Source organism: Neoarius graeffei, chromosome 11 (assembly GCF_027579695.1).
Source record: "Neoarius graeffei isolate fNeoGra1 chromosome 11, fNeoGra1.pri, whole genome shotgun sequence".
In the NCBI taxonomy this organism is placed as follows: Eukaryota; Metazoa; Chordata; class Actinopteri; order Siluriformes; family Ariidae; genus Neoarius; species Neoarius graeffei.
This window is the reverse complement of record NC_083579.1, coordinates 55,334,770-55,351,313: the sequence shown is the minus strand read 5'-3', so window position 1 is coordinate 55,351,313 and position 16,544 is coordinate 55,334,770. Positions and strand designations below refer to the sequence as shown.

General features: G+C 39.5%; 1 protein-coding gene across 1 annotated transcript; it reads left to right on the top strand.

Annotated features, from left to right (window-relative positions):
- Positions 1-38: 38 nt before the first annotated feature.
- ngb (neuroglobin) lies at positions 39-1,370 on the top strand. Its single transcript, XM_060933073.1, has 4 exons — positions 39-136; positions 703-811; positions 933-1,052; positions 1,218-1,370. Exons 1-4 carry the CDS (start codon positions 39-41, stop codon positions 1,368-1,370), a joined length of 480 nt encoding a protein of 159 aa, XP_060789056.1.
- The last annotated feature ends 15,174 nt before the right edge of the window (positions 1,371-16,544 follow it).

Here is a 16,544-nt window from a genome sequence, read left to right as displayed (position 1 = left end):
CAAGTTAAGGCACAGCAACACCTTCACTTAGTGGAAATATGGAAAAACTCTCAGGCAAAGACAAGGAGCTGATCCGGGACAGCTGGGAGAGCCTCGGCAAGAACAAGGTCCCGCACGGCATCGTCATGTTTACCAGGTAGTGTATCCATGCTTAACATCCACATTACTGCATGCTCAGAGAGAGATGCTTGGCATGTGATATCTTATGTCTGAGAGGTTTTCAAATATTTTTTTAGACGTCAGGAATGAGGACATTTTTAGAAATGCTTTTCTGAGATGTAATTGTGAATTTCTTATCGATCTAGCGTCAATGTTATTGATGAAAGGCAAAGTATAGACTGTTACTTCTTTCACTATTAACTGTGAGTTTGCACCGATTCAATGACAACTCATGAATTCATTACTGAATCAATATAGCAGCTCAAATAAACAATACAAGACATTTAATCACAGAAAGAGTGATATAGCTTGAAACACCCAACCTATCCAAAGTAAACAAACACATCACATATCCACTCTCATCTTGTGACTGTCTGTCACTTCTCTGCACTTCAGCCAGAGGCTTGACTTGTTGCTTGGCGACAGGCAAAAGCAAGATCTCTATTTCAGTTCAAATCGATTGCCTGAGAGCTACAGTGTTCCACCAATGTCAATAATGCTGGCCAATATATAGCCAATATAAAGTGCAAGTGTGTCTTACAGGTTGTTTGAACTTGACCCAAATCTACTGACCCTTTTTAACTATAAAACCAAGTGTGGAGTAGTGCCCGAGTGTCTGTCTAACCCTGAGTTCCTGGAGCATGTCACCAAGGTGAGACTAATGGTCTCTTCTCCCTTTACTATTGATTTCATGAGATTAAATCTTACAATAACTCCAAAAAGCAGACTTCTTGATTCTGAAAAACATCAAAACATTGACCATTTGTGTCCAGGTGATGGTGGTGATTGATGCAGCTGTCAATCATCTCGACGACCTGGGTTCTTTGGAAGACTTTCTGTTGAACCTGGGCAAGAAGCACCAAGCTATTGGTGTCAAAACCCAGTCCTTCGCTGTAAGTATTGGAGTGGTCCAAACATGACTGTATTTGCTTACGAATCCTCTGGATGAGGCTAGATGAGTCAGTGTGGTCCACAAATGATCCTGTTCTTTAAAATACATAACAGCAGTAGTAGATGTTAAGAAAAATTCAGTGAGCCCTCATGTGTTTGTTGGTCAGGTGGTTGGAGAGGCCCTGCTCTACATGCTGCAGTGCAGCCTTGGAACAGGCTACACAGCTGCACTGCGCCAGGCTTGGCTCAACATGTACACTATCGTGGTGTCTGCCATGACCAGAGGCTGGGCAAAGAACGGCGAACACAAGTCCAACTAAGCAGTGGTAGAACATAGAGACAGATTTACCCTAAAGTTGGGCCAGAAACAACCTTGTAGTCAGAGCATTGGGCTGAGTCGTGTGCTCACAGGCCAAGTATCTCTAACATATGACGTCTGATATATTTGTAGTTAAAGCGGTTAGAGATGATGAGTACTATCGGTGCAATAATTTGTAGGTTTGATCGTTTGAAATACAAACACAAAGACCAGTCAGTTTAAGGCTGAGGCTTCACAACTGGAACTTGCCTTGTATATAATGGCTCGATGTGTCTCCTATTTCTAATGGCTGTTGTGCTGATTTTGATGTTTCTTACATAAGTATCATGAAACAGAGATCTGACTATGCAGCATCAGCCTGTTCAACTTGGAGCAACAATGGCTCGACTGTTTTGTCACTTGAAACGAAAATCATATCCCAATCTACAACGCTTTCTGATTGTTGCAATCAATTGTATAATGTTCTCTGTAACAATGTTGCAAGAACAAGTAAGCAATCAGTAAAGGTTTTCAGGAAAAAAAAAAGAAGTTAATTTTCAGTATCAGTATTATTACATATGAAAACCCAATGCTAAAAATCATTACAAATAATAAGGTTTTTAAGACTGTTAGTTTCTGTGCCACATTATTACATTTCCTATTTCATTATTCATTTTATAGATGAACAAAACACAAGAACAGACTGTTACTTAACATGACTAGACTGTTATGTCATGTACGCTGGTCCAATTTCACTGATCCTGTCCAATTGATCACCTCACTGATAATAGGTTAACCAGTACAATATAAATTAAGTTTGTAAAATGGTTTTAAAGCTGTTTTATAGCTAACACTGCTTTTGAAAGTTATTTAATGTCGAATGACTGTTTTAAATGGCTTGCACATTGTATAAGTCATTAACAGCAATGTTGATGGGATACACGGACACCTTTAAATGTGAGCCGTAAGATGTTAAAAGCGATGATTTCCTGTTTGCTGCTATACATATTTTAAAATTCTCTCTATAGGACTACAGAAATATGGTTCTCTTTATATAAGAAGTATTACTACATTTAATAATAATGCCAAGCATTTTAACATGTGCCAAATTACATTGACATCATGTAAACCATTATGTGTTGTTCTGCACAACTTTATATTCAAGGTACTGTCATATTGTGTAGTTCTGTCTTGGTGTTATACTAACTGCTGTGTTTACAGCCTATTTTTGTATTTTGGTGTATATGTGAACAGGTACTGGTATACTGTTATTACTTGGTAGTGCTGTATAACATTCTTGTATAAAATACTTTTTTTTCTTTCAGTCCTGTACTGCATTCATTCAAAAAGGATGTATAGTGGACTTTGAGACATCAATGACTTTCAGCACAGAAAATGGTCTAAAACGTAAACATATTCATAATTAATATGTCCCTTCATTCAATCTTTTTAAAATTACCGTAAACAGTGTTTTAACTCCTCAAACCTCTGGCAGTGTTCAACAGTGACCTCTGGCTTATTATACAGTTATTCATCGTAAAGCATATTATTCAGGAACAAATATAATTATTCAGTAACTACAGTGAAATTACTAGTTATATGTAATGAGGAATGTAAATCTGGGCCTGTGGACGGTTCTGGAGAGTTTATGGAGTTAAAGTGTACATATTTTTCACAGCACTATTAACAAAATTGTTATTGTCTTTATCTATTTATCAATGAACTGTTGTGCGAGTGTATTGCTATATTTGGTTCAGTAATGTTCTTTATTCTCTCGATATTCTGTAACTGAAGTGGATGTCTACCTCACTTATGTAGCTGCTGAGAACAGCGATGATATGACCTGACTCCTCAACCAAAAAAACACTCACGCTTCACAAGCACTGTACATCTTGTATTTCTTCAAACATGCTGTAACACATGTACGTAATAGTGAGCTCTATCAAGCTTTTCTGTCAGGATTTGTTTAGAGCTCATATGTTCATATGACATGAATAAAGAATACTCAATGTGTCATTTTGCTGAAGTTCAAGCAACTCATTTCAATGATGAAGCAATTGCTTGGTGCTGTTTTCTTCTCAGTTTCTATAGACTTGTATAACACTGTCGCCCTTAGGAAAGGAAGAAATGTCTGAGTCTGAATAGCAGTCATTCCTGATAATATTTTGTATCAGTTCCAAGTGTTAAAGGATTCATAAGTAATAAGGTGCTTGGATTGCTCTCTCTCTCTCTCTCTCTCTCTCTCTCTCTCTCTCTCTCTCTCTTATAAATCAAACCCACTTGAGAGTGATAGTGTTAAATATTTATGATGGGTGAAGTCATCTAATCAGCAGTGTTCACTGTCTATGTGGATCTGTTGAGGTGTACCTATAGATTCAATTAGACTGCATTGTTGTAGATGGCACTTGCAGGGCTGACTGTCAAGTCTAGAAACAATCCCGGGTGCCCACACAAACCCAGATCTGTCTCCTACACGTTTCATTTCAGTTTCTGTTCTCACTGTTAGCATAAAGACATCTACAATTCCCTGAGTTCTAATTTAACGTTCTTTATTTCTGAACTTTTCTCTGTGGCCTGAACATTTATACATGCACATTTCACACACAACATTTACAGACATAAAAAGTAGAGGAAAGAAGGAAAAAGAGCCCCCCCCCCCCCCCCCCCCCCATGGCTTTAATTCAGGCATATCTCAGGGCATGTTGTATGTTCTCTTGTTTGTAATGTAATTTCACGTCTGTTGATGTCTTGCTGTCTATAAAGTGATCTTGGTTTTTAGAAAGGCGCTATATACATAAAACGTGGTAATGCTTCACATCAAGGTTTTCATAATTGGCATTATCGAACCATAAAGTCAGCAGGACAGAAGCATAACGTTAACAAGATTTAGCTAAGATTTAACAAAGGTAACACATATGAATTGATTGTTGAAGTACTAGCTAAACACGCCTGCATGAATGTTTAGATTAATGTTTATTCCAGCTATAATTCTACATAAGTCCATATAAATTTATATCATATTGATAATTAAATTAACTCAGGTCTCAAGGTGGAAATATTGAAATCAACGATGATTGAATTGAGCCTATTCAGCATTGTAAGCATATTATTAAACTTTTATATCATACAAATACTTTCATTTTTTGTGACTTTATTACTGCTAATACTGCTTCTATTACTACTACTACTACAAAATTAATAATAATAATATTAGCATTATTATATACAGCCAATACATGCGCATGTTATACAGTATCTGTCTCCAAATGTTTACTCAGGTAAACATTTATAGACATTAATAAAAAAGAAACAAATCAGACAAGGGATAATTATTTTTAGAACGTCTGCAGTGTGTTTTGGAAGCAGGGCACCGACAATTTCCATAGCAACGGCTGCGATGCTGAGTGCAAGAGAGTCTGAAGTGGGGTTTTTGTATCTCTGCAGACTGATACTCTCTATTAGAGTCTGAAGGGCGCCAGTGAAGGGCATGCTGGGATTGGAGGGCTGGCATAGCTGAAGTGCATACTGACTTATCTGATCTGTGATTCTAAATAATGATACTCAGATTGAAAGCAACTGTGTTATTAGAATTTTTAACAAGGGATCTCTCAGCAATGCAGCCCTCAGTTTAAGTGTCTGCTTATTCCTATGTATACTTTACCAATTATGGTAAATAACAGGAGAGAATGAGCACAGAGTTAACAACATGAGTTAGTATCACCGAGGAAATGTGTTAATTCACTTAATGTGTACACAGACTTTTAAAATGATATGTGCTGTGCAATGTCACGCTATATGTTCGTGAGCTATATCAAACTAGCAACACCTTCCACAGTGAAGCGGAGCTGCTGAAACCTTACGGTCCATGCTGTTAACGTTCTCTCTTTCTCATGAGATTGTCCGTCTGTGGCACAGCTGCTGCCAAGGCCCTAGCTCCTATCATCTGTATATCTCTACTGATTCCCTCCATGTACTGCACAATCATTTCAAGTCTATCAAACACAGTACAACAGACTACATACCTGCCCATGTATGACCAAATACTAAAAAAATGTTGGGGATTTTTGCTACAAATACTATCATTTTTGTGGAACCATCAGGTTGCAGCACAATGTAAGGCATGACGGCTTTGTGTGTGTGTGTGTGTGTGTGTGTGTGTGTGTGTGGTCTATGGGGAAAGCTGCACGGTTTGGTCCACTGGGACTTCACCTTTTAAAGGCTATCTGTTCAGAAAGGTTGCTTTGGAGACTGAGGGAAAATGTCAAGCAGATTTCTTTTACCCCCTTCTATGCTGATACTTTATGCTGTATGTGTGTGTTTGAGGAATCATATGAGAGATAGTGGAGTTCGTTTTGCATCTAAATACATGCAAGGAAAGATTAATTATCCATCCATTCTCTGTAACCGCTTATCCTGTGCAGAGTTACAGGCAAGCTGGAGCCTATCCCAACTGACTATGGGCGAGAGGTGGGGTACACCCTGGACAAGTTTCCAGATCATCACAAGGCTGACACACAGAGACAAACAGCCATTCATACTCACGGGGGGCACGGTGGTGTAGTGGTTTGCACGGTCGCCTCACAGCAAGAAGGTTCCAGGTTTGAACCCAGCAGCCGGCGAAGGCCTTTCTGTGCAGAGTTTGCATGTTCTCCCCGTGTCTGCGTGGGTTTCCTCCGGGTGCTCCGGGTTCCCCCACAATCCAAAGACATGCGGTTAGGTTGACATGGGGTGGCCTTGGGCTGAGGTGCCCTTGAGCAAGGTACCTGACCCCTGACTGCTCCCCAGGCGCTCTAGTGTGGCTGCCCACTGCTCTGAGTGTGTGTGCGTGCATGTGTTCACTGCTTCAGATGGGTTAAATGCAGAGGATGAATTTCACTGTGCTTGAAGTGTGCATGTGACAAATAAAGGTTTCTTCTATTCACACCTACGGTCAATTTAGAGCCGCCAATTAGCCTAACCTGCATGTCTTTGGACTGTGGGGGAAACCCACGCAAACACAGGGAGAACATGCAAACTCCACACAGAAAGGCCCCCATCAGTCACTGGGCTCGAACCCAGAACCTTCTTGCTGTGAGGTGACAGTGCTAACCACTACACCACCATGCCGCCCTTAAAGATGAATTAATAATAATACTAATAAAGCAATTAATATTTAAAAAATTTCTGTGTTGCAACATAATAATAATAATAATAATAATTCAAGTTCCGTAATTTTTCTTTAGTTTTTCTCTGAAAGTTGCTTTAAATATTTGAAAGTAGGACACGTGCACGCGAGCACGCGCGCGCACACACACACACACACACACACACACAGAGTTACTTAATAAGGTTGCACACATGCAACTCTCAGTCTGGAGTGTTTAGTATGCAGACACACTGCTCCAGCAGAACAGATCAGAGAGCTGAGCACCAGCATAAACTCAGCCACATTTGAGCCATGCAGCAGGACCACAGCAGCCACTGGGGAACTGTAATTCAGTCGAGGAATGAAAGTTCGTAGAACTTAGAACTTATTTCTGAGCACGTAGGTCCGTTGTGAAGGACATCAGACGCCTCACATGAAGGCTTATGAACTTTCTCATTAAACGCTGTAATGCAGTTTAGGTTATTTCTAGCCTTGCTTGCACGCTTCCCTAACACTTGCATGACACTTAAATGAAGACTTGGGCTTTACTGAACTGCTCTCATGAAAGCAACAGCCTTGGTTGCTGCATGTCGAGTTCTTGCCTGTGGTAAAGTGAAGGAGAAGCATAACCACATCAGTGGCTCTCGTTAAAGGCCTGAATGGTTTTTAGTTAGCAGCACTCCCACTAACTGGAAAGTTGGGTGCTGCTGAACTCTTGCACTCACTCACTAAATGGCGACAGACATATCTAGTAAGTCAGAAATGCACTCAACCATTTCGGTGCGAGTGTGCGGTGTGATAGGGTAAAACGCCTATGTGAATAATGTCCTTCCCTACTACTGTACTTAAGGGGTGCAGGAACCATTCAAAAAATGCAAAGACACAACAGTTATCATTTACTTTAATCTGCAGTCATAGCCACAACACAACCACCATCTTCACTGTTAGTCAAAGCAGAATGGAGCTGCCCTCTAGGGTTGAGTAGCATTTTCCTTATATATAAGTGAAAAACCTCAGTCAGTTAGTGATTTTATTTGTACTCATAGTGGCAGCTCATCCACAGGGCAGGCAGGGCAGAGCCCAACCATATACGGTATCAGCCAGTCAACAAATGTTAATCTTCCTAAAGTCCTTATTCACAACCCCTTACATTTTAAATCCTGTTGACTTGCTAATCACTTCTTTTGTTAATTGATTTTACAAAATTACTATAAGCTGATGTTTCAGTGAATTGTAAGGCAGCATGCTCAGATCCACAGTTAACTTGATGAGTTATTATTGCACCTACTGGTCAAAAGTTACACCAAGCACTAACAGAGGCCCATTGGGGCAGGAATTATACTGCACCATCCTCTTTCTATGAAGATTTTGTTTATGAGTTTTTTTTTTTTTTTGGGGGGGGGTTGGCAGGGGACAGGACATCTATTATCTGTAACTGCTTATCCTATGCAGGGTCGCTGGCAAGCTGGAGCCTATCCCAGCTGACTATGGGTGAGAGGTGGGGTACACCCTGGACAAGTTGCCAGATCATCACAGGGCTGACACAAAGACACAAACAGCCATTCACACTCACATTCACACCTATGATCAATTTAGAGCCACCAGTTAGCCTAACCTGCATGTCTCTGGACTGTGGGAGAAACCAGAGCCCCAGAGGAAACCCACACAGACATGAGGAGAATATGCAAACTCCACACAGAAAGGCCCCCGTCGGCCACTGGGCTAGAACCCAGAACCTTCTTGCTGTGAGGCAACAGTGCTAACCACTACACCACCGTGCCGCCCACAGGGACAGCATAGTTAATGATAAATCGTTTGTGTACATCATGCGAATGAAACATGAAAGACCAACTACAGTAATGGAAAGCGAGAAGAAAAGACACTATGTTGCGAAGGAAAGGAAACGCAGGACCAAACTAATAAATATCGGCGGTCAGTGAGCATCTCGGTGTGATCAGTTGTTCGTTTAGCGACAGAATGATATAACTGTCAGTGCACAGTCAAAAGTAAACCTGTAGATGGCAGTAATGCAACACTGTTGATGCCAGCTGCCATAAAACCCAAAAGAAGAAGGAAAAGAAGAAGAAGGTAAACCTGCGCAAGCGCACACCGGACTTCGTCTGTCTGCTTGACTGCGCGAAGCGAGCGATTTCATGCATAGTATTTGTGAGAGAATTCCCTCAAATTAAATAACTTCCCAGCCACAGAATGGCCTGGTTTTTTTTAAGATATTGCAGAAATAAACATACATCACAATGACCAAATTTCAGAGGGAACTATTTCACCGATTTTATGAACTCGAAAGGCTGTCTAGCTTTAATGTATCTTTGGAGGGACTGAGAACAGAATCTTGTCAACTGTAAAAGTGATTGCCCCATTATGTTATTTGAATGCATTTCTTCTATTTAACTCCCATTGGTCATATTGAATTCAAGCTTATAATTTTTCAAAAATTAAACTTCTTGTCTTGCCTACTTGTCTGTGTTCATTGAACTCTTGTCTGTAAGTTATAAGTTGAAGTTCAAGTTGAGTTCATTTATGTTTTTAAGGCTGCAGGTGAATTTTCATTTCTAAGTTTAACCAACTTCATTTTCTTAATCATTTATTACTTACCTTATTTTGTTTTATTCTTATATTTGACGTAATCGCATATTGACTAGGTTAGTGGTAGCTAACATAATGTGGTAACATATAGACAACTAGTTATTTAGTTAATTGCATTAATATATGCTAAGGGAAAAAATATGTCCATGAATTGGCTGTTTTTTACCCTTGACAAAAAGCCAGTATGTTGTAGGCCAACATTTCGACAATGAGCTGTGGTGTTCTCTCCTCTCATTTTGAAAAATATGGTCTGTCATCTGTACATGCTCATTAATCTGCCTACTAGTAAAAGCATTTTATTGCCAACAAAGTCATGCCATGGTGTGTTGTGCAACCAGTGGTAGCTTGCGCTATAGTTACAGCATAGCACAGCATAGTTAGTGTTGTGTGACCATGAAGCACATTATGTTTAAACAGATTAATATGCACTAATATAGCAGAAATTAAACTGAGGAATTAAGGATAGAAATACAGACAGCTACATTTTCCTAGATTAAGCAAAACTGCCAAATTCTTACATAACCCAGTAAGATGGGCTTTAAAAGATGAACAAACATTAAATGGTCAATAAATGAAGTATCACGTTTCTCCAGTTGTTATTATGAATTATATTCCATATTTCCATAGGCATTTGTTGCTGGAACAGATGGAATATCATTTGTCTTTTCTCAACTCTGTCCTTATATTCTTAGAAATTTCCATCACTTGCCACTCTGGAAGATGACTTGTCCCAAGTACTTTTTATGGTAACCTACTGTTGTGGTGACCGTTTAAAAAAAAATGAAGGAACACATATTTATAGAGGAAGAAATCCTGAATAAAAGGCCATGAAGCAAGTCAGTGAAGCAGAACTTCTGAGTGCACGTTTTAGTCGGCTCACCACTCCGTCCTATAATATTAGCTTCTTCAATGGTAACAACACATAATGTACTGTGAAAGCATAATTTGCAGTTCTGAGGTTTCAACTTTCTCAGCAGGACATTCATTTAAGAACAGCCATTTAGTATTCTAAGAAACACACGACAAACAATTTTGACTTTGATTGCTCTCCCAGTGCTCAAGGCCAACGTGGAAAAAGGTATTATTGAGGCAATCTACACACAACCGCTAAAATGTCGATGCATTCACATTACCTTGCATTTTGTGATTACAAAACAAAAATTAAACCCCTAGGAATCTCGAAAGACTCAGACATACAGATGCTGGTAAATACATATATTGTTGGTATTAGCTTTACTGTAGTTACTGAGTAATAAGATGCTTACTGAAATATACACTACCGTTCAAAAGTTTGGGGTCACTTTGAAATTTCCTTATTTTTGAAAGAAAAGCACTGTTCTTTTCAATGAAGATCACGTTAAACTAATCAGAAATACACTCTGTACATTGCTAATGTGGTAAATGACTATTCTAGCTAAATTCTACTAAATGTCTGGTTTTTGGTGCAATATCTCCATAGGTGTATAGAGGCCCATTTCCAGCAACTATCACTCCAGTGTTCTAATGGTACAATGTGTTTGCTCATTGCCTCAGAAGGCTAATGGATGATTAGAAAACCCTTGTACAATCATGTTAGCACAGCTGAAAACAGTTGAGCTCTTTAGAGAAGCTATAAAACTGACCTTCCTTTGAGCAGATTGAGTTTCTGGAGCATCACATTTGTGGGGTCGATTAAATGCTCAAAATGGCCAGAAAAATGTCCTGACTATATTTTCTATTCATTTTACAACTTATGGTGGTAAATAAAAGTGTGACTTTTCATGGAAAGCACAAAATTGTCTGGGTGACCCCAAACTTTTGAACAGTAGTGTATGAATTAAGGTAAATAACTAAATAATAAAATTAGATTTTAGGGGGTGAAACAACTACAATTAAGGTCTCATTGTAGTCATGATATCTCATTTAGTAGTTCAGTATGGATGAGTTTGGTGAATCGAGCCTCCATCAATCCATCATTCCATAACTTCTGGTTCTTACATAATGTGTATGGGAGTACTAAGAATTAACACACCGTAATGTACAATTACACATTCTGAAACTAAGCGTTGATTTGTATATCATAAATGCAAGGGAGCTCTGCTCTTTTCTTATCTACTGTAGGCTATACGAGTATTCTGCAACCACTTTGGCTTACATAATCAGAATTCTGACATTTCTGTGATTTGAATATACTTAATCATAAAGCTTTGATCCTCAATAAGGTCAAAGAAGATGAAACTTCACTTTTTGTAATTTTATATATATATATATATATATATATATATATATATATATATATATACTCACCGGCCACTTTATTAGGAACACCCATCCACCTGCCGTGTTATGCAGTTATCTAACCTTGATAGCAGCACGATGCATAAAATCATGCCGTTTCAAATCAGTTAATGTTCACGTCGAACATCAGAACGGGAAAAATTGTGATCTCGAAGCGTGACTTTCTTTCACTTTGGCACGGGTGTTGGTTTGAGCCAAATGGACTGGTTTGAGTATTTCAGAAACTGCTGATCTTATGGGTTTTCACACACAACAGTCTCTAGAGTTTACACAAAGCAAAAAACACTGAGTCAGCGACAGTTCTGTGGGTGGAAATAAACACCTTGTTGATAAGTGAGGTCAAAGGAAAGCGGCCAGATTGGTTCGAGCTGCCAGAAAGGATACAGTAACTCATAGCAACTCTTTACAACCATGGTGAGTAGAAAAGCATCTCAGCATGCAACAGCAGAAGACCACATTGGGTTCCAGTCCTGCCAGCCAACACCAAGAATCTTAGAATCAAGAACAAGTTCCTATTAAAGTGGCCGGTGAGTGTATATATATATATATATATATATATATATATATATATATATATATATATATATATATATATATATTAGCAATCTACACTAATGTACCCCCTAGAGCTCATTATTGGACCTCAAGGTAACTATGTGTACTTTATTAGGGCCAAAAAGGTACCTATATGTTCCCTCGCAGTATTTTAAGTGTACCGGTACAAATAAGTACTTTAGAAGATACTGCCACAGTGACAAACTGTTGTACCCCTAAAAGTACAATAATTTAGATTAGATTAGATTAGATTAGATTAGATTAGATTAGATTAGATTAGATTAGATTAGATTAGATTAGATTAGATTAGATTAGATTCACTTTATTCATCCCACATCGGGGAAATTCATGTGTTACAGTAGCAAGAAAATGTCAAACAGATAACAAATAAAACTGAAATAAAAATTAGACAAATGAAGGATTAAATACAGAGGGCTATTTGCATTATCTACTGTGAAAAAGTATAGAAAAATTGCCTTATTGAGAGGCTCGGAAAAATTGCACATTACAGGTAGACTCTGTATACACACACACACACACACACACACACACATATATATATATATATATATATATATATATATATATATATATATATATATATATTATATATATATATATATATATATATATATATATATAAGTATGCATAAAAATAGTTTAGGGCCTATATTATTGCACATAATTTACTTTATTTTCTGAGAGCATAACAGTATCTTGAAAATAAAACTGTTAAAGTTGAGCAATGCATTATATACACCATGGTTGCTGATGGCAGATGGCATAATAAGAATGATATGGGACACACATCACACAAACTATCACACACACTTAAAGGCACATAGACAGCTGCATTACAGATTTCTATTTTTTAAGTGTTTCAAATCTGGTGGTATGATGGTGCAGTGGTTAACCCTGTCACCTCACAACAAGAAGCTTCTGGATTTGAACCAGTGTTGTAGTTGAGTCACTAAATCTCAATTCCAAGTCCAGTCTCAAGTCCCCAGTGTTCAAGTCCGAGTCAAGTCCAAGTCATTAAAACAAATTTCGAGTCAAGTCCGAGTCAAGTCCACTATTGATCCAAGTCGAGTCCAAGAACAAGACTCCAACTGTACCGTTTGACAGTGGCTGTTTTAGCGCCATTAACATTAGTTTGTTCCTGAACATGACGTATGAACAGGTGAATGTCCATTCTCTTTGTCAGGGAGTGCGAAGTATTCTGTCAGAGATGGTTGAGAGACGGATGTAAGTGCAGAAGGTGTGTTTATTAATATAAGTGAAGACAGGTAAACAATACAGAACGGCAGGCAAAATCGTAAAACAGTGAAACAGGCAATAGGTCAAGTGAGGCACAAACAAGCTATCGTAGGCTTGGCAGAATCAAAGACGAGAAACAGGAAATCAGGGCTCAGGAACCCAAACAAGGAAATAAGGCTCAGTAACGCGTCAGCAACACAATTCAATACTTCACAAAGTAAGTGTGTTTTCAGAGTTTTTATATAGGCGCGCTGATTGCGCCTTAATCCTATGCAGGTGCGAGTTGTTTACGGCACGCGCACGCGAGTCCGCTTGGTGCGCGCACGCTGTCTGGAGCACACCCAAGAGTCTATCTGATGCACATGCCAAGACGCGCAGATGTGACACTCTTGCACGAAATTAGTACAAAATTAACGCAGATATAAATATTTTATGCCAAATTATTATGGCATGTTACAAAAAATAAAGAAAAAAATCTGAGTCCTTGTCTCCAATTTATGAGTCCTAATGCAGTTAATGCACAAGTCTGAGTCCAAGTCCGAGTCATCAGTGCTCAAGTCCAAGTTGACTCACGAGTCCTTAAAATTAGGGCACGAGTCGGACTCGAGTCCAAGCCCTGGACTTGAGTACTACAAGCCTGGCTTGAACCTCGGGGTGACTGGGGCCTTTCTGTTTGGAGTTTGCATGTTCTCCCTGTGTCAGATGCTCCGGTTTCCTCCTGCAGTCCAAAGACATGTGGATTAGGTCAACTGGCTACTTTAAATTGCCCATAGGTGTGAATGTGAGTGTGAATGGTTGTTCGTCTCTGTGTTAGCCCCATGATAGATTGGCAACCTTCCAAGGGCGTACCCCACCTCTCACCCAAAGTCAGCTGGAATTGGCTCCAGCTTCCCCCGCAACCCTGACAGATAAGTGGTATAGATAATGGATAGATGGATGTTTCAAATCCATAATGGCTGATAGACCTCATGCTGTGGTTCCTCTGAATACCAAACATGGCAACCAGAAAGTCTGTAGCCCTATGTGTCAAACCAAAATACAGTATTACTAAACGTATAGTTATGTTGTCTGTCCTTTTATGTAAAGCAACGATAGTAATCAAATATACCATGCACTGAGAGGCTCTGGTTGAAATTATGGATTCTCTAAGGTGACTGGTAAAGGACTATTTCTTGAGGGGTGCAGCCAGTCATTGAAGAGAATCCATAATTACCGGTGCCTCTCAGTGCATGGTATATTTGATTTATATCCCTCATCAAAAAAATTCCAAAGTGCTAAGATTGAATCTTGGCATAAACTCACTGGAGGCAGCCATGTTTGTTGTTTACATAGGAGTGAACTTTGACCTGCACATGTGCAATGTACCATGCTATCGCCTGCCTCGCTAGGCATGATATATAGATCTACACACAGAAATGCTCGTGGAGCTACAGCTGTGACTCAAGTCGGTTGTATAGCTTGAAACTGTGAATTAAGTTCATGGTATATCCAGGATATACCATGACTGACTCACACCACATCAATTTCTTTTTAAATTTTTGATGTCAGGAGATATAATAAAATCGGTGAAATTTAGTTATCTCCGAAATTTGGTCATTGTGATATATGTTTATTCCTGCAATATCTAAAAAAATCAGGCCATTCTGTGGCTGGGAAGTTATTTAATTTGAGGGGATTCCTGAGCAAATAATGTGCATGAAATCGCTTGTTTCGCGCAGTCAAGCAGACAGAGGAAGTCTGTGTGTGCATGTGCAGGTTTACCTTCTTCTTCTTCTTTTCCTTCTTCTTTTGAGCTTTACAGCAGCTGGCATCCAGTGTTGGGTTACTGCCATCTACAGGTTTACCTTGACTGTGCACTGACAGTTACATCATTCTGTCGCTAAATGAACAGCTGATCACACCGAGGTGCTCACTGACCGCCAATATTTATTAGTTTGGTCCTGCGTTTCCTTTCCTTCGCAACATAACGTCTTTTCTTCTCGCTTTCCGTTACTGTAGTTGGTCTTTCAAGTTTCATTCGCATCCTTCATTTTCCTCTCCTGTTTCAAATTTGTATCCCACAATGGCTTGTGCAAATGGGGAAAGCCCACCACGTGATGCATGACGTAGTATCTTGAATTGGGTCATGGTGAAGCAAGAAAAAATAGTGGAGAATTTAAGGCCACATGGCCCTAAATTCAATAATTCTTCTATGAAAAAAACCCTAATAAAATTGGAAGTTTGTGATTTGAATTCAGTAGCTTTTGGTCCACTAAACAAAAAATAATTAGGTGCCAGGGAAAATTATTTTTATGACCAACACTTGAAAAATTTGAAAGGCAGTCTACCTTTAATCAATGGTGGAACTATTTTATGTCACATGAGCCAACCTTGGCTAATCCCTGCATGGGAATTTTTTTGATAAAGGATATAAAGTATTTTATGTAAAACAGTGATGGAGTATATAATCCATTTAGTTGTTGTATATTACCCATGACAGCATTTCACATGCACCTTCTCAGTCATTGCTGATGATGTGTTATGGATACGTCAGCAAAGCAGGCTGAAAAATATCAGCCCAAATGGAGATCAATGGGGGCGGCACGGTGGTGTAGTGGTTAGCGCTGTCACCTCACAGCAAGAAGGTCCTGTGTTCGAGCTCAGCGGCCGACGAGGGCCTTTTTGTGTGGAGTTTGCATGTTCTCCCCGTGTCTGCATGGGTTTCCTCCGGGTGCTCCGGTTTCCCCCACAGTCCAAAGACATGCAGGTTAGGATAACTGGTGGCTCTAAATTGACCGTAGGTGTGAATGTGAATGGTTGTTTGTCTCGGTGTGTTAGCCCTGCGATGATCTGGCAACTTGTCCAGGGTGTACCCCGCCTCTCGCCCATAGTCAGCTGGGATAGGCTCCAACTTGCCCGTGACCCTATAGGACAGGATAAGCGGCTACGGATAATGGCTGGATGGAGGTCAATGCTGGGATGATTTTCACTCTGTGTACTCTATATCAGTAATTGGCTGGATGACTCCACAGTCTGGGCCAGGAAGAAATTTCACTATTGTGTAATGTAAAGCCACTGATGGTGCTGTTGCACATGATTCCACAAAAGACTAAAATAATCTGCCTTAAGAGATATGTAAACCCAAATAATCTAATGTGGATGCCAAACTGAAGGCTCATATTGATGCCTTTTCTTTTTGTTTTTATTTTACTCCATTTTCTCCAGAATTTGGTCACCTGCCAATTCCCACCCACCATCCATCTCTGGGGAGGGTGAAGGCTAACAAATGCTTCCTCCAAGAACATCGGCAACTGATTTTTTTCAAACTGCTGTTCAAAAATGCTATCTGCTCTCTTCCACATCAGTGGGTGTGCAAACATCAATGATTGGCTAGTGTCA